At 36.3% G+C, this 18,540-nt stretch overlaps 1 protein-coding gene across 1 annotated transcript in view; it reads right to left on the minus strand.

The window, feature by feature from the left end:
* Positions 1 to 17,023, minus strand: part of KLHL4 (kelch like family member 4) — a 35,936-nt gene extending 18,913 nt beyond the window's left edge. Inside the window, exon 1 of the mRNA XM_021405814.1 lies at positions 14,778 to 17,023. Within this exon, the coding sequence (XP_021261489.1) occupies positions 14,778 to 15,199 (422 nt within the window). The 5' untranslated portion in view covers positions 15,200 to 17,023. The remainder of the gene's footprint in view (positions 1 to 14,777) is intronic.

Here is an 18,540-nt window from a genome sequence, read left to right on the forward strand (position 1 = left end):
TTCTCATGTCTCCTACAGTAACCTTTAACTGCAGCAGAAATAACACTAACCATATAATTATTTTTAAAAAAACAAAGGTGTTCAGAAATTGAAGAGTACTAGAAGAAAAAAAAAAGCACTTGGCTAACTTTGTGAATATAATTCTACGGTTGCTGTTTTATTTTCAGCAGCTGATTCACAGTGGTAAGTGTAGTATAACATGGAGGGGATAAATTAAATTCTGAGAGATATTTCTATATTTCCTTCTCTGTATGACTATCACTGACATGCAGACAACTCAAATATAGAGCTTCAAAACTTAATTCTAGGGAGGAAAAATGCAGTGAACTTTAAGAAGACAGAGGTTTAAGTACCTTGAAGAAGGAAGTCAGGAAAAATATCAGCAAGTCTGATGCTTCCGTGCTGAAATAAAATTGGGGATGCTGTAGACTGTAGTACAAAGATAGGCAATCTAGCTGCAGATGTGTTAGCTTGAATACATCTACCTGTCATGTCTTGTTCCATGAGAACACAACACTCATGTAAACCTACTCAGAAGCATGTAGTAGATGGAGAATTACTAGTTTTCTATAAAATGTGTGTAAGTTTGGACAAGCAAAATCTGAAGTATATTGAGTAATAACATTTCCAGAAGTACTGTGGTTCCACTAGCCCTGTGATGGCCAAGGAATTAGTTTTTCAATTAGTCAGGAGGGAAAATTACTAAAAATCTGTTCTGAAGAATCAGAAACCCGAGTGACTTAATGCTACCTTTGTGATAGTGTTGACTAGGATGCTGAGATGTGTTAACACCATTAGCACTAGTATTAAGAACTTAAGTTCTCAGATTAGCCTGGAGAGAGCAGAGGTAAATCTATACTTAAATGATTTCAAAGTAGCTGAGCTGTACAAATTTCATCTTAGGTAGAGAGCCAAGTGAAATATTTTCAGAGTTTTCCCATAAGGATTTGTGAAGGATAGTGAAAACATGGTACTTTTGTTTAAAAAAAAAAAAAAAAAAGAAAGAAACATGAAATATTCAAGCAGACCTTCTAAAGTGAAAACCTGAAAAAGTAATCAAAAAATGTTAAGTATCTAGATGATAACAAGAAGATAAATTCCAGCCAGCATGGCTGTTCAGAACGAATCATGTCATAGCAATTTTTTTTTTCTTTTATGACAAGATAATAAAGCTTACTGGGAGAAAAGAATTAGATGTCAGAAGTCATCTTGACTTTTGGATGACTTCTGACAGTATTTCACATGACGTTATCAAAATCAAGCTAGGGTGGTGTATCTTAAGTGTAATAAATAGATATCAACAACTTGTATAGGTACTCAAAATTCTTCAAAGGCAGAAGATGTTCTCAATGCGTTGCAGTGGAATTCTGCTTCTGATGCTGCTCCATATTTGCATTACAGACAGGTATACAATAGAAGTAGGGTATAATCATCACATTATTAAATGATAGCAAGTTGCAAAATTTTGGGGAACAGAATTAAAATAGAAAGTGCTATCTTTGCCCTCAACCTCTTTGACCTTCAGGCAAATCTGTACTTCTCAAAGACCTGCTTGTGCTTGTGTATGAGTAATTACCTGAACGAATTACAGGATAAGAAGACAGTTAAGGAGACAGCTAGATTGTAATGAATCCCAAGCAAGCTCTTACTTGGAGGTGATGATGTGGAGGGAAAACTTCATCCTTCCTTTGGTCAGGGGAATGGATGTAACAAGTTTTGTGGTTCGTTCCAGGCCTGTTCTCTACAGTTCTTTAAATTGTTGAATTATATTAAAACTATTTTCCGTCTTCATAAAGTACTCTTCATTAATCAACACACCACTCTTCATTAATCATTTTATAAATGATAAATTCACTTTTCATCTTTATTTAATTATAACATGACAAAACATAAATGCCATTTAATTGCCATGTCCTTTTTAAACTCAGTGTGATCTTAAAGTGCCTCATTAATTTTGCCTATGGCTAAAAAAAAGCCAGAAACAAAACTTAATGATTAGGAACCTTAGAAGCATAATATTGCATGAAAACTAGGTAATGAAATGCATGTTTTGATTTGTTGTTCTTGGTGAGACTATTATTCATATTTTTACGGTGACCTCTTTTGTGTTGGATATTTCTTGAATGCACTTAATTGTGTTTCTTCCAATATTTGTGAAATCCAGTTCAATCAAACAGTTCAGTCATCATTGTAACTTACAGATTGTTATTCTGGACCTTTGAGCTGTAGGTCACCCCATCCATAACAGCAAACTAGATAGCAGTTAGAGACATTGCTAGGAGACATTAGGCATCCTAAGGCTTTATCACAGCTGAGAATATCAGTGTGACTTCCACTCTGAGGTTTATTGGATGTGCTTTAGCAGTGACAAGGTGTCAGACAAAACTGCAGCTTCATCAATTCAGTTTGTTTGTGCAGCAATATTTACAATGCAACTCATCTTTTTTTTTTTTTTTCTGTTTTGTTTCTGCTTGTTCAAGAAAACTACAGTCAGCCCCCACATAGGCAGACTCCCCTGTGCAGCTGCTTCAGCTCTGACCCTCCGTTGGGCAGTGTCATGGAGCTGGAGGTTGAGAGATGCTGTCTCCTTTTGCTAAATCATAGGGCCCCTTCTTCAGTTGGCTGGCATATGAAGAAAAATATTTCTATTAGGAAGCCATTTCTGAACACAGCATAAAATAATGATAAATTGGATGCACCTGTACTAATTGCTTGCTGACAATGTGCAACCTCTACCTTAATATTTAATATTTCCTAATATTTCTACTGCAGTTATCTCCTTTACTATTTGTTGTTCGTAAATGTAGCAAAAAGGTGTGGATCAAAAATTATGATCTGAAAGTGTATGGAACATTAGCATGCAGTGGAATAACAAAATAACTGTAGCAAAGGAAGAAGTGAGAATGTGAAATGTATAATTACTGAAGTGAATAGAGAGATTGCTAACTTCTGACGAAACTAAAAGTTCATATAGACAATCCCTTTAGAAATTGGAGATCTTAAAAACAGCATATCTTTAATAATTTCTTTTTGCAAGTTTTAAAAGAAACTTATCACTTTTTTCAGTTGGCATTAGTTAAAATAACTTTATCATTCATAACAGAATGAATTGAGACTAGGTTATTTAAATTATCCTGTGAATGGGAAGCGTGCCTTTGGTGGGGTAATTCCACTGGAAAACAGACTCCAACTAAACTGGAGAGCCCCTCAGCACTGTGCAGGCCTCTATGATGGTGTCAGCTGTGTCCCCAGCACCATTGCACGTTACAAAGAGCGCTCAATCCAAACGGTCTCCCCACTAACCTGTTTTGCCTTAGAAATTGCATCTATTTTTTTTAACTGTGGAAGTTAGTTATAAAATTATTTTCCTGTCTCACTGCAGTGATGATTGTTCTCATTAGCGTGTGTACTCCCTCAGACAATCTTATGCTTCTGGGAAGGCAATTTGTTCAAAGCTCCTTGCATTCCTTTATTGGCATCTTGTGTCTTCAGTAGAGATTTATGTTTGCAGTTTGGTCTATATAGATAAGTAATAAATGGGGTAAATAGTTTTCAGAATTTTGTACTTTGTAAAAGCACAATAAGATCTGATTCTTCTTTGGTTGGTCAGCAACATCTTGTGAATTGTTTTTAACTGCTCAAGGCAAACATTTAAAAATTTCACTAATAAATCCTTATTTGAGAGTCAGCATGTATGACATTTTGTTCATGACTTTTGGAGCTCAGTTTTGAAAATCGTTCAGCAACTTTTTTGCAGAACTATTCAGAAATTTTAAGAGACACTAAAATAAGGCACCAACTGGCCTCCCATTTTGTTATGTCAGCAGGACAGGTTGGGAAGACCATGGAGAGGGCTGCTGCCCACTGTGGATTTGCACTTTGTGCCCCAGGCTGCCTTCCCAATGGGATGCTGCAGGAGTGCCGCCCCATAGGAATGCCACAGCCCTGAGTGCAATACTTGTAGGCTGAACGTGGGAGTTTCTAGTGGGCCAGTGTGTGTTGTTCATTTCACTGAAAGGACTGTAGGAGCAAAATTCAGCAGCTATTTTTTCACATACTTGGTGGCCGTACAGCATAACTAGTGGCTTTCATCACAGTGATGTGTTAGTGTTAACATTTGCAATGTAGTAGGGATTTTCAAATTAAATAATGGCTTTCCTCCTGATTCAGAATAATCTGAATATGAAATTTTACTATAAATTTTATAATGGCATGAGATGCTTTCATAAAAATTGAACTCCACTAATATCTAATCAGTCTGGAGAGTGCACTAGCTTTACATCCCTGAGTGTTTTATTATAATAGAGACCTATCTATCTATATTTAATGATGAAGTGAGTGTCTCAGACAAATTGTTTAAATTAATGCTATCTCAAATCGTCATTCAGAATGATCCTCCAGAAGAATTAACACTATTCATTTCCATTGTGTAATGGAGAATAACAACAAGTGAAATGTTTCAAGTAAAAAATATAGAAGTATATATATTACCATATAAAAATTTATGTTCATTCTGATTTTAAACAAAATAGTTAATGTGTTTTTCCTAAGACGGATAAGAAAATCAATGCCAAGTCATTGTTCACAAACATTTACCATGTAAGAGTTGATATAAATTATGTGGAATATTTTGTTACCTTAATCAACGCAGACTCGAAGAGTACAAGAATTCTGAAATCATCACTGTGATACATGATTTCTAACTCAACATTTATGTTATATGATTATGTTGATGAAAATTAAAAGTCTTTGAAGGAGAAATTCAGTGAAGTTGCTTACTTCTTGCTCAACTTTCATGTAGCTAGTGATAATATTTTTAGGTGATTTAATAGCATCTCCCTGAAGAACAAAAAATGATGCAACTAAAAGACACCATCTCAAGTAGTAAAAATGTGCAAAATGAAAAGTAATGACCTAAATGCTGGATGTGGCATTTTTATTTAGAGGACAGAAAACAAAAACAAGCTAAGGTCAACAAATTTTGTTTAAACCCAAGCATGATTATTGCCAGATGAAACTAATTAGTTCCGTGTTTCTTAGTTCATTAAGCATGTTTCAGTGAGGCTTCTGATGGGAGGCTATGTGGAGGAGAAGGCCTGCTTATGTGCTCAATTCAGTTTTGAATTCACTATAACACTTAGTGAAACATTGTAAGGAAGCTTTAATTTAAACAGCTATCTAGTAATTGAGCTACATATTGAATTCCTCTGAAGAGTAAGTCAAAGGCACATCTGGCATATCTATGGCATCTCATGGGAGCTTCATACTGAGCAACTTTATTGGCATAGTGTAGCACCGAGCCAAACTAAATTTCTTTTATAGATGAGTCTGGCATCCTTAAGTGAATGAAAAAGCAATTGAGGACAAAAAATTAGTGCTGACTTACAGCCTTGTTTCTTTCTGTGCTTTTCTCACTGCTTCATTGTGTTCTGATTGAACAGTCTGGCTCCTTCACGATTTCAAGGCTGTAACTTCACAGGAACCTGTCTTAACATTGCTTGTAAATCCACTATGACAAGATTTATCAAGAGACTGAGTTGGCTGTACTGCTAGATGATTTTACTAGGTCAAGCATCTCAAAGAGCTCAAAAGTCCATCCTAAGCCATGGTACTGGAATGTAGAATAGTGCTGTTTCTTTGTAAGTAATTACACAGAAGAAAATTTCTGTCCTTGCATGTAGTTTTCTGTAAACTGGGTGACTAGCTAGATAGACTGGAAATAATCTTCAGTAATGTCCTCTGTGAGAGTTAAAATTGTGATTCAGAACAAGCATTTCTATCTTTAAATGCTTATAACATGTATTATACTAAAATATATGTAGGTATGGTTGATTTAAAGCTCTTCATGCAGTCTTAGTTCAGTGGTTACATATGTTTTGGATTACGGTTTATGACTCAGAAAAAAAGCACAGAATTATTTAGTGTATTGAACAAATTAGAGGATTTTCTTTAGAAAGCTCTAGTGGGATGTCCAAAATAATGGATGGTTTTATTGCACCAATTAAATTACTTTGTAACAAGAATTGATTTCTACATCTTTCCTAGCCAGTCTAAACCAAGTTTGGTGGTATTAAGATTATGCAAGTGACTGACCTGTATTAAGGTCGCTTAGAGCCCAAAAGTTTTGTTACACACAAACACTGGGTCACTGGAAGAACAGTAACTCAGGTCATGACAAAACAAGGATTCAAAACTCAGAAGGGAACACCATAGCTGTGGATTTGTATTTTTGATTCTTTCCTTCTAAAGCTCCATGCAAGTTTCTCTTGATGTTGACTCCCTGTATCACCTTTCTATCTGACCACCTGGCCAGGAGGAGAAAGACATTTGTCTGGATCCTGGACATTTGTCCAGGTGCTCTGCCTTAGTTTGGAGCCGTACTTCTGTAGTTAATGCACACCCTGGAACAAGTGCTAGTGGAAGTGATCTGAGCTCTCCAGCCTGCTCCACAGAGAGGCACGTGGGCCCCTGGTCATGGCAGACTGCAACTGCTTTCAAGTTACTGTCACCTAGCTGAGGACTAAAGCGGTAAAGGGAGCAAGCCCAATGCTGTGGCAGTAAAGCCTGCTCAGCTGTGGCAATAAAGCAGATTATATGATGTGTTTTGGCAAGTCACATCTGCCCAGGGGTCAAAAGGGTGGGTCAGAAATGGCATCGCCAGACTTCCTCCTGGCACTTTGTCTTTGTATATGGCACAAGCAAATCCTCTGCCTACATAGCCTGCTATCTGTATATGAATTCAAATGGATCACAACGGAAGGTAATATTTCAACAAACATCTTCAGTTTGAAAACAGAGGTTTTTAATTACAAAGCTTTTTCTTTATCACAGTGGTCATGGCAGAACTGGAAAAAAAAAAAACTAACTCCCACTAAAAACACAGAACATGACTAAGATTAAATTACAGAGATATTTTTGTCTGCGTGTGTGTATATGCACATCTCTATTTCTTTGCATTCTGAAATGGTGTGACAAGGAGACACGGAGCTTTCCTGGGCATCTGTGCTAAATGAACACTGTAGAAGAGGTTTCCCTGGCAACGCAAACCATATGTAATAGCTCAAAATAGCTTTTCTCCAGCTCCTAGGATTTCTTAGTGTGGTTTGCTTATGATTTCCATTTAAATCAAGGTATGTTTTTACTGTTCAAAAGGGTTCATTTTCTCAACTTCTATTAAAATGAACAGCCTTTGAAAATGCTTGTCTTGCAAGAGTGCCTCCCTTCCTCTTGACTTCTAATTAATGAGGTAAACTGAAGCATAGCAAATGGTGACAGTGGCTCTCCACTTTGTCAAATGTATTCCTTTTGTATTTGCTGTTCAAAACGTTTTATTACATCTATGCTGGTGGTCACAATCGCTTGTTGCAACAGAAAACTTCTAGTTAAAGTAGTAGTCTTACTTTTGTGATATTATTATTATAACTATATACATCATTTGGTATTATCATGATAATTACATAGTGTAATGTATTGGTTGTAATGTACACACATTGAAGTTTGCATGTTACAGCAGGTTTTAGGCAAATTATGGTGCTTGAAAACACAGTTCTTACTATGTTCATAAGAAAATAGGTATCCAAGGCTATCTTTAATATGAACAAGCCGTGGTACCAAGAGGCTAAATTATTTCCCTGAGTTTATATAAGAAGCAAACAGCAAATCTGAGATAGAATCAGTGGTTGTTGATTTTGAGTTCCTAACGCAGCTTCTCATAAAGTCAAACATTTTGCAAGTTAGAAGCAGACTGGGAGAGCTTGAATTTGATTAAATCAATTGTTAGTACTTGGGTATGATTCTTGTCCAACAATTTTCAAACTATGCCTAGCAGAACCAAAGAAAGATCTCAGAATCATTCTTTTCCAGTGAAAGTTTATTTAGCCTAAGTAGGTTTTAGCTGATAAAACAATGAAGAAAACAATTGACAGTGTTCTATGTTTTGTACTGTTCCATTTTTGAATAAGGTATCCTTGTGTATCTGTACCCTATTTCTTGACAAAATGTTTTTAAAGTGAACTCATTTAAATACCATATCATATATTCTAACTTCACATAAATATAATATCTACAAGGTAAGATGTTCCTTTACATGTTTTTTGTTATCTTTCTGCCTGTGAGCAGAAGGCAAACTTTTAGTGAATTATCCTGATTCATCATATAGAATGAAAACAGTTACTAGAATGAAGTGTAAGATGATTTATGCTAGTAATTAGTGGACAGGCAGAATTGTTGGAAAGAGCCAGGCCACAAGTTCTTGTTCTGTCTATTTTAATTGGCTTTGAATTGAGTTTTGACTATTAAGCATTTCCTTGGAAAAGAGGGGGAGGAGGAGCAGCACTGGGAGATTTGTTGTCAGAGCTGAGTGGTGGAGTCTGAGGGCAGAGGCACTGTTGTGGGGCCTGATTACACACAGGAAGAAACTTTTACGGATTTGTTTTAGTGATTTTTATTTCCTATACTCCCTTTAAGCTCATTCTATAAATCTGGATAGTACTTCAGCATTTCTATATTTATTTATCTTGCATACCTACAGAAATTATACACAACTCATATTCTTTATTATATCACCTGATACAGTTATTCTTAAAATATAGTATCATTATTTTCTTTTACCTGAATGAATTGGTATGCATTGGGCTAACTCTAGCTGATTTACTGCAACAAACAAATATCTTTATTTCTTTAACTGTGAAAGATTTATTAATGTTCCTTATGACAGTATTGCAAATGTTTTTTTGTGTGTCTGAATTGTTTACTTTGAACTATGAAAATAAATTGTTCATTTCTTTCACATTTGTGTCTATAACTTCCAAATCAAGCAAACTCTCTCCCCCTTTTCAAAGAATGCTTCGATAATCATACAATTTTCCTGTTGATTTCACAATTGCACATGTTCAGTATGTCTGTAGAACATGCCCTGCATTGGTCACATGTGTTTAATCATCTCCTTAACTTTTTCTGGAGACATTAAGAAGCGACTTTAAGAACAGTAGTAACTCTTTAAGAAGTAATTTAGCAGCTGTCTTTGCTAAGAGCAGGCTGCGTGGAGTAGAAATGAGAAGATAATTGAATCATAAAGAAATTGGTTTGAAATTGACAGAATTGTCATAGTTTCTTAAATTACTATTAAATGGTATTTTTTCCCTCGTCTATAATAATTCATCTTTGAAAGCTATACGTGTTAAGTGTAAGCCTGTGTTTCAAGCTCCTCAAAAGATGTCATACTAGAAGGAGAAAACAGGCATAAAATCTGCTGAGGAGGCTTTTGAGACATTGATTCTCATTTCTGTACCAAGAGATCCTATAGCATTTATTTAGTCCAAATGACTTCAGTAGTCACTGTTCACTACATTCTCACGTCGCCTGAAAAGTCCTGTCCTTCCTTGCAATTTAATAACTCCAAGGAAAAAGGTAAATCTGCTTTTCGATTTCAGTCTTGCATGAGATGCCACTTACTAGAACTTTACAAATTTTCTACTTTTAGCAAGCACTATATGTCACATGAAAATTTTCTCAGTACTCTCACTTAGCTTTTTAAAACTATCGTGAGAGAGTTACTGTAAAATATCAAAACGCAGCTGAATTTCACTAATTATCTGTGCTCCATGTGCCTTTTCTCAGTTTATAAGTAAAACTGAAGTAATATTGGGCACCAGCAGATACAGCATCTCATTGTTGCCAATGGGCCGATCTTCAAATATTATTGCCAAAAACGCCATCCTCTTTCCCCAGCTGCAAACCTTTCTTCCATTGCACTAAAATATTGAAATGCCACATAAGCTGTATAGCCATCACTTCTGAGAGGAGATTGGCTACAATATCTTAAATAACTCATTTCCAATGTTCCAAGTTTCAAATTTGTATTTTGACCTTTATTTGAAGCTTATCTTCAGCAGACAATTAGTTTCTGCTTTTCCCTGAGGTTGTAACAAAGCATTTTGGCTATCCATAGCAGGCTGACATAAAATCATCTTTTTAACATATATTGCATATAAGTTAACATATAAAATATTAAAGAAACTGCAAAATTCTCCATAGGACAAAAATAACTATTTTCCTAGCTTTTATTTAGGATCAGAATTAAGTATTATCTTAGTATGTTGGAGATATTATATGATAAAAATAAGATGAAGATTATTTGTTGGAAGTGCTATATTTAGGGACAAAGAACTGCAAAATTGTACAGATGGTTAGGGAACATGTCTTGGTACAGGGCTCACATGAATCACAAGCTCAGCAGCTGCTCAGCCTGGAGAAGAGGAGGCTGAGGGGAGGCCTCATGGCAGCCTACAGATCCTCACAGGGCAGTGCTGAGCTCTGCTCAGTTGTGACAGTGACAGGGCCCAAGGGAACAGCATGGAGCTGGATCAGGGGAGGGTCAGGTTGGGGGTCAGGAAAAGGTTCTGCACCAGAAGGAGGTGGGCATGGCCCCAAACTGCCAGAGCTCAAGGAGCTCTTGGACAGTGCTCTCAGACATTGGTCTTTGGATTTTGGGTGGTCCTGTGTGGGGCCAGGAGTTGGACTCGATGGTCCTTGTGGGTCCCTTTCCACTTGAGATATTCCATCATTCTGCAGCCTGTTCAGTGTCTTTTGGAATATTGCAACAATTAAAAGGGTATTTTTCTTCAAGTACCTTTTATTTCACTTTAATGTGAGGAAAGGCTATTATCTGCTAATGGAAATAAGAATTTTAGGGCATAATATGTGAAATAGTCTTGTGTATATGTGTAGGTATATCTGTATATGTCAGTGACAATAAGGGAAATTGTTAGTTATTTCCATATGGTTGGCAAAGGAAAAAAGATGACAGATGAATTTTCATGTCTTAAACAAAAGGAACTGTCAAAATAATTGATCATAAATAGTAACTACAGAAAATGCATTGCCTCTGTTAAGAAGATACTCCTCCCAAGTATCTGTTTCTGTGTACACCCATCAGCACCAACTGCTTGGATTATGGCATCAAAAGAGTGTAGTAAAATTAATTAGAAGTATATTTTGTCTCATATGGAAAATTAGAAAACATACATCTTTACCAATACTAGAGTTTGTCAACCAAATGGATTTGTCAGCAGTTTTTTGGCCATACAATTACAAGAAGTGCGTAAAAGAAAAATGCTGAATGGATTCTACACTCATTATTGAAATCCCATTGCCTTTGGGCAACTAGGAATAGAGGTACCCACACACTTTGCCAGCTTACATGGTCTTCAATAGTATACTTACAGAATCATAGCATATCTTCCAGCAAGCGTGCATAACTTGATGTGGCAACGTAGCATAATGTAAATAAATAAGAAGTATACTTCTTGTACTGTAAGATCAATATAGTCATGTCTGTGAGTCCAAAATTAATCAAGCAAAGTAATCAAAGTAATTTAATATCATGGATTCTTCCTATTAGGAGGTATTGGTGTTTTTTCAGTTTCTTTGCACCAGTGCTTTTCCATATATTGCACACAAGAACAAAGTTTTTGTTGATCATCAAACAAAATATAACAATGAAATCCTTTGGATTTTCTCTGATATATCTGGGCCATTTCCAGACCATTTTCTTTGAAAGAAATAGGATTTCTTCAAGGAATTTGGATATCCCTGATGGAAAAACTTGAACTTTGTGAAATTCCGAATAGTTAAAAGAGATCTGAAATGATCAACAGACTAGGTAAAGTACACAAAACTCCACACCCGTGCCTTCTGAACCTGACGCAATTCACAGTTTATTTACCATGCATTGTTTCAGAGCTCGCTTAAGCTTCTACTTCCTTTAAGCCAAACCTAAAATCTTTGATGCTTTTTACTCTTCATTTGGATGGCCATGATCTGCAGGTTTAACCTTATGACCATCCCAGTAATGCCATGGTATTTTGTAGTGGGAAATACAGTGTGCAATCAAACAAAATAACTTGGCATCTATTCAGGTATTAGCTGGTTTCTCTGTTTTTCACAAGTGTAACTGTTCTCATTCAAGGAGCAGGTTGGTGAGAATCAGACTAGGCCAATAAAATCTGTCTCTCCAAAACTACAGGTGCGACCTTCATAAGGATCTTTTAGCAGGTCAAGGACCATCATTTAAAATGCTTCCAGAATATTGTTTGATACCTTTTAAGTGTATTCTCCTAGCAAGAAGACAGTCCCCAAGCACACTGGGAAGTTTATTTTAACCTTGTGTCAATAAGCAATTTATTTATCTGTTTTGCACGTTGCATTTATCGGTTGGTCACATCTTAATTGCGTATTGTTACTAAAAAAAATATTGTGTTCTCATCACTTAAATTCTCATTTTCTTTGTCTGTCAGTTGTCAAGGGATAGCATTCAGGAAGAAGCCTGTAGGTCAGAAAGGTTTCACTAGGTTGTAGGCTGCTTACTTGGGGTATGGAAGCACCAAAAAGGTCGAAGAAAACAGGAGCAATTGTATTCATGATAGTATATTCAAAATGGAACAGTTCTTTGGAACTTTATTTACCTTTTCTCCTCAAAAAACAACCTGTATTTCATCAAATCCACAGGTCTTGTCTATGTCAGTGAATCAGTAAGTTCTGAGGTTTCTCGAGATGGACGTCTCCATTTATTTTGAAGAAATAAGGAATAAATATTATATATAATATTCCTCAGCTTTTTGGTAAAAAGAATTAAGCTGCTAGTAGAAATTGTGTGCATAGCCTGTTTAAGTATTGGCCTGATTTCCTAACCTTTCCCACTATTTTGAATGTCCAAGTGTCAAGTAGGAGCATGTTCAGCTTGTCATGCTTTAGAGTCCAGCTAAAAATGGAACTTCTACAGGCAGAGGTAAAATGATCGGATTAGGGTCAACTACTCAGAAAATAAGATTCCTTTTGCAGAATAAAAGGAAAATTTGTATGAAGTTGTTTTTAGTGTCCTCATGTATGAATGCAAAAGAGCACACAGATGCAGTAATTACATTGTTCATTATTCGTTGGCTTTAGTAGTGATGCAGTTAAGGGAACTTTCAAATGCCTGATTTTCTACCAAAGCAATTAGCATATAATTCTTGTGTATCCTGTGTTGGGTGCTACAGAAGAAGAGAAAGATAGATTATTTCCTTAGCAATTTCTCTTGATACATACTTAAGAAATTGGAGCTATGTTTTAATGTCTTTAAGGATATATTTTAATTCCTTGAAATAAAACTTTAAGTAGAGCGAAACGCATAGTGGCAATTGACTTCCTAAGCAATGTCTTATAAAATCAGCCTTTTAAGATGTTTGTTAAGAATGCCTTTATCCTACAACATCCATAAGATACTCTTACTGATAACTTTACAGAAAACACACTTGACTGTAGCAGTAGTTTATGATACACATTCCCAAAATTTTCTAAAATCTGCCGATTTAAACAACAGAACAACTTAAATTTGAATGAAGATGAAGGAACAACATTTCGTGAGGTCTGAGCATAAAGTTTTTATATAGCTGGAGAAAATGTCACATCTTATTTCAGAAGACAGTGCCTCGGTACCTTCCAAACTGAATTCATTATGCTTTTTTTTCACTTTCTTCACCAGATAATAGTCTTATCTTGATTATTCGCCATTCTGTATTTTTTTCAAATTTACTTTCTTACTAAGGTGTGCCTATATTTGCTTTTTTTTTTCTCCCCAGGAAATATGTAATGTTATTTGATGTAAGTTACACCAACAGTATGTTTTTTACCCATTACAAACTAGTACATGAGTGAGCATACAAAACTATCACATTCCTACCGCATTAATTTTATTTTGTACTGATTTTACATAGCATCCATTGACTATTAAGACTGTTTTCAAAATGTCATTTTTTCTGTTCAGTCCTATACCAGATGTACAACTTGAAAAACAACAACTGCTAAAAATACACAAACTGTCAGCTTTGCTTTGCTGAGAGAAGCTATAACTTCAGTTAAGATGGATTTCTATTTAAGTACAATATAAATATCTGAAATTATTCCCAAAGATTTGATGGCAATCTTATTTAATGGTACAAATAATCACATTGTAAATGCATAATTTGAGTCCAAGCTGGGATAAAGGAGAGGTAAATTTGTTGTTGTAGGAGCTATTACTGCTGACATCAATTCTGAAAACATCATCAATCTAAACAGCATGTTTAACCAAATAACTTGAGCTCGTGTTTTCTTCTCTCTACTAACATCTTAAAAATAGCTCTTCCTTTGTTCTTAGACCTTTAAGGTGGCATAGCTGAAATATTTTTTAACCCGACCTTACAGAAAATATTTGTCCCTTAGTGTGCTAAACAAGCTGTGAAAGTAATGTTATTTCTAAGTAACCTTTCAAAAAGCAAGTAACGATGCTTCCTTTCCACTTAGTTCAAGGTTAATTATACTTGTCAGGAAGGCACTAATAAAATGCAGCGAAGAATTTGACAAACGGATGGCAACCACGCAGACTGCATCTCCAGCAGTTCTCATTTGTCAAAGTTGCACCCATTGATAAAGTCAGAATGAGGACACTGTTTCAGAGGGCTCATTTCTTCATTGTCAAGACAAAGAATTAGTATGTCATAAACTGTAAAAGGAAAAATTTGAGAAACTGGTGGATTTTATTTTTCTGGAAGTTCTGAAATGACATATCAGACCTCTACATTTCACGGTGCTTCTATTCACTTTTTAATGTGAATGCATTTCTATTCGTATGAGTGTGGGTGTGCACATACATGAAGTGAGATTAACGCAGTAAAGGATTCTGCTTACAACAAAGACAGTTTTAGGGAATAACTTGGATAGAAGTACTGCTTTTGAAGTGCAGACTTTAAAACTCCTACCTCTCTGCAGATTCATCTGAATTTTCCTCTGTGATCATCTGCAACTCCTGTGGGGTTTTACTTGAATCTTCCTTGACACAGTTTTCCTCTGTGTTTGCTTTAGGAATATCTTCATTTGATCGAAGCTGTTCTATGAGGTTTTGTTGATGCCAGGTTTGAATCGATCGGTGGTGCGCTGGAGTTGGACCGGGCACAGGCGCCAGTATGTTGTGGTGGACAGGACTGCTGTTTTTCTTTAGCCCATTTCTGTCCCGAGAGTGGTTCTTCAACCTGTTCTGCACCGGTGTCCCTCTGTGCTCATATCCTTCCTGCTGGTGGCAGCCCCCCGTGCCTGCAGAGCTCTGCGAGGGGTGGCTGAACCACCTCCAGCGGAGCCTCAGGATCTGCTTCACATCAAACTCCTTCTTTCCAGATACTGACATTGTTTCAGGGAAAAAAAAAAAAAAAAGCGAAGAAAAAAAAAAAGACAAAAGCCTATTCTTCTAGAAAGGAAATGGATTCTTTGTTATCTCTTGTGTTTCAACTCCTCTTCTTAAGAAAAGACAACAAAAGAACAAATACCGGTAGCTCGCTCTCTCTCCTGATTAATATACTGCAAGCTCTTAGAGCCGATGCTAAGCTGCTGCTAACTGTATAGGTGGGAATCCATACTGACAGGATGATGAGGTCAGACCTTAAACAAGTAAATCAGCTTAGCACAGGAAAGCAGCAACCATAACAGTACCCAGCTGCTAGGCTTACACACAGCACTATAGCACAGCTCCCTAATATATAACCTAGCCTCACATGATCCTGAGGGATCCTAAGCTGCAACTTAAGATGCTGAAGAGCGCATACAAATAAAGTGACAAGAGTTTTTATCTCACAGCATTTTCCATTGCTAATCAGCGATGCTGCATTTCACAGATTTATGGAGAATTCTTTTATAGTCTCCTTGCACAGATTTTTGGTTAGGATTCACTGTGAAACTGTCCTGCAGTTCATGTGTTTCCTTAAGAGGTTTGCATTTGTTTGTCTTGCTGTGTAAAATTCCTACAAATGGCCTCAGTGTGGTAGCACTTACCTAAAGGAAAGAGGCAACATTTCAATATGTTGTGCAGAACTATGTATTTTATCACCTACGGATGGATTTCTTGACATGATTACAGGGGTATGAGAACAGAGAGAAGGAGCTCATAAAATCAGTGATGTGCTCCCTGAATGACTGTATCTGTGGAAAACACAGCTTCCTGGCTAAGTGCCTGTGTAAACATCCCTTGCCGTCCTCTTCTTAATTTCTCATGGACAATGAAAAGATTGTGTTTTTTTGTTTTTTTTTTAAAAAGCATCTTTATTTTGATAGTGTATAGTGCAGCATGTTTTCAGCAAATTTAATAGATGACATATTCATTCTCATCCTTTCATCAACAGGCAGGGCTGTGAGAAATGTTCTGTGTGTTTTGAAATAGTGTACATACACTGTTTTTGCAAGCAAATTCAAAATAATTAAATGGATTGGGTTTTTATTTCTTTTGTGACATTCTCCACAGTGTGCTGTTGATGATATATGTATCTGTGAGCAGCGTGCAGAAACAAAAAACCGTAAAGCAGTCAGTAGGACAGGATTCAGAAAGGTACCCCTCTCCATTACCTCTTACATCTCTTTTTCAGATCTTCTTTTTGACTTGTGTTGTGCTGTTTTTTCTATTTCCTAAACTCCAGTGATAGGCTTTTGAACCTTCAAACACTGAAATCTGCCTTCTCTTTTTTGGTTGCATGCAATGCAAACAGTGAAATGTGAAACAGAGTTTTGTGAAGAAACAGCAAATTGAAATAATAGAATTAAGGAACAATCAGCTCTTATGCTGGGCTGCAAAGTTCCTACCCTATTCACGAGATTCAAGCAAATGGTATCAAATGATATGCAGTCACATGAAATGGATGGATGTGAGATAAATTCCAGGACAAGAGAGGAACTGTAAAATACAAAAAAAAAGTTGGAAGAAATTATACTATTTAGATGCATAGAGGAACAGAAAAGACTTTATACTAAATAAATTATGAGAAAGAGTTGACCATAAAAGGCAGGAAGGGAAAAGCTGAGAGGAGAGGACATTTGAGAGACCTACCCAATGCATCTTTATCAATATACAGAATCATAGAATCGTTTGTGTTGGAAGGGACCCTTAAAGCTCACCTAGTCCAACTCCCTTGCAATGAACAGGGACACCTACAGCTTTGTCAGGTTGCTCAGAGCCCAGTCCAGGCTGACCTTGAATGTCTCCAAGGACAGGGCCACCACCTCTCTGGACAGCCTGTTCCAGAGTTTCACCACCCTTATTGTAAAAAGCTTTTTTCTATATATCCAGCCTAAACACTGAGGTTAAACTATTACATTAGAATGTATTTGTAATTCTGGCAGGAGTGCAGGTGTCCGTGGTGGACTGAACAAGCAAAATTTGGTTGCAGATAAGAGTTCTTTCTCATACAAAAAAATAATGTACTCCTACTTGTGCAAGTTAAAATAGAGACCCTTTAGAGGGCCTTGGCATAAATGCTTCCAGTGCTGACCTCACTTCTCTGCTACAAGTTACTGCTCTCACAGCAGCTGCCAGAACTCACTTGTGTGCCTGAGCTGCTGAAGTTAAGTGTCCCACATGAATATTCAGTGAAGACAGGCCAGGTTGTGTTCCTTCATGAGCCTCTGGGGCTCAGCAGGTCTGGTGCCACTGTTATTTCTGGCACTGTGATTTGCACTCTTGGAAAGCCTGCAGCTTCGTCATATGTGGGCATCCCAAACTGTGCCATCTACTATTGAAGTAACACTCTACATAACAATTCTTCATCAACACAAACTGTATTCTTGAGTAATATTTACTTGAGAATAAAATGAAAGAAGGATGTCTGTATTAGAATATCAGACTGTAAGTGTTGTTAATGGAACACAGTTTTAAAAAGCTTTAAGTTTTACAGGAATGGATAGAAATAAGAAAGCTTGTTCAACTTCTTAATAGTTATATTAAGAAGAAAGTATATAAAGGCCTGACCATTTAATAAGAGGTTTCAATTTAAGCTTGCTGAGAATGCAGACAAATAAAGAAGCCGCTCCCTAATTTCATGGATTTTAAAAAATTTGTAGGGAGTGAATGGAAAAACAAAAATGCTGGCCATTGGGAAAGAGAGACCGTTATGTCTTCAGAAGTCAGAGTAAGATGTTTTCTCACTTTAATGATAACTTTTTATAGCAGCCTGAAATTTTCTTGGAGACATAAAAGTTATGTTTAAGGTTGTGGGTTTTGCATTTTTTTTTTAAATGGTTATGATGTTGTTTTTTGACATTACAACTGTATTGAATTTAATATTACTTAACCTTTCAATTTAGCCTATATGCTTATGAATGTTCTACTACTCACTTTTATAAAAGTAATAATGGTATCTGTATATATATTCATCAGGATTGCCTACGTGGCAATCCAGCATCTATTTTAAGGAGAGAGTTTCTCTATACCACATTAATAAAATAGTTTATGATAAAATCTTGTAAAGGTGAACAGAAAACACAGTTTCTTGCTAACTTAAACAGGCCATTGAGCCAACCCAAGCAGCTTTGATAATTCCACTTAGCAACAGCTCTGATACATTGAATGGATCGTTTATCATCATCTCAGAAAGCTTCTGTTGGTTTCTTTTCCTTAAATCCTTTTGCAGATATCATCATAAGCCTATTACTTGGATTTGAGTTGAGAACAGGGAACAGAACTTCTGTTTGTAAATAACTCTGTTT

This window comes from Numida meleagris, chromosome 8 (assembly GCF_002078875.1).
Source record: "Numida meleagris isolate 19003 breed g44 Domestic line chromosome 8, NumMel1.0, whole genome shotgun sequence".
Classification (NCBI taxonomy): Eukaryota; Metazoa; Chordata; class Aves; order Galliformes; family Numididae; genus Numida; species Numida meleagris.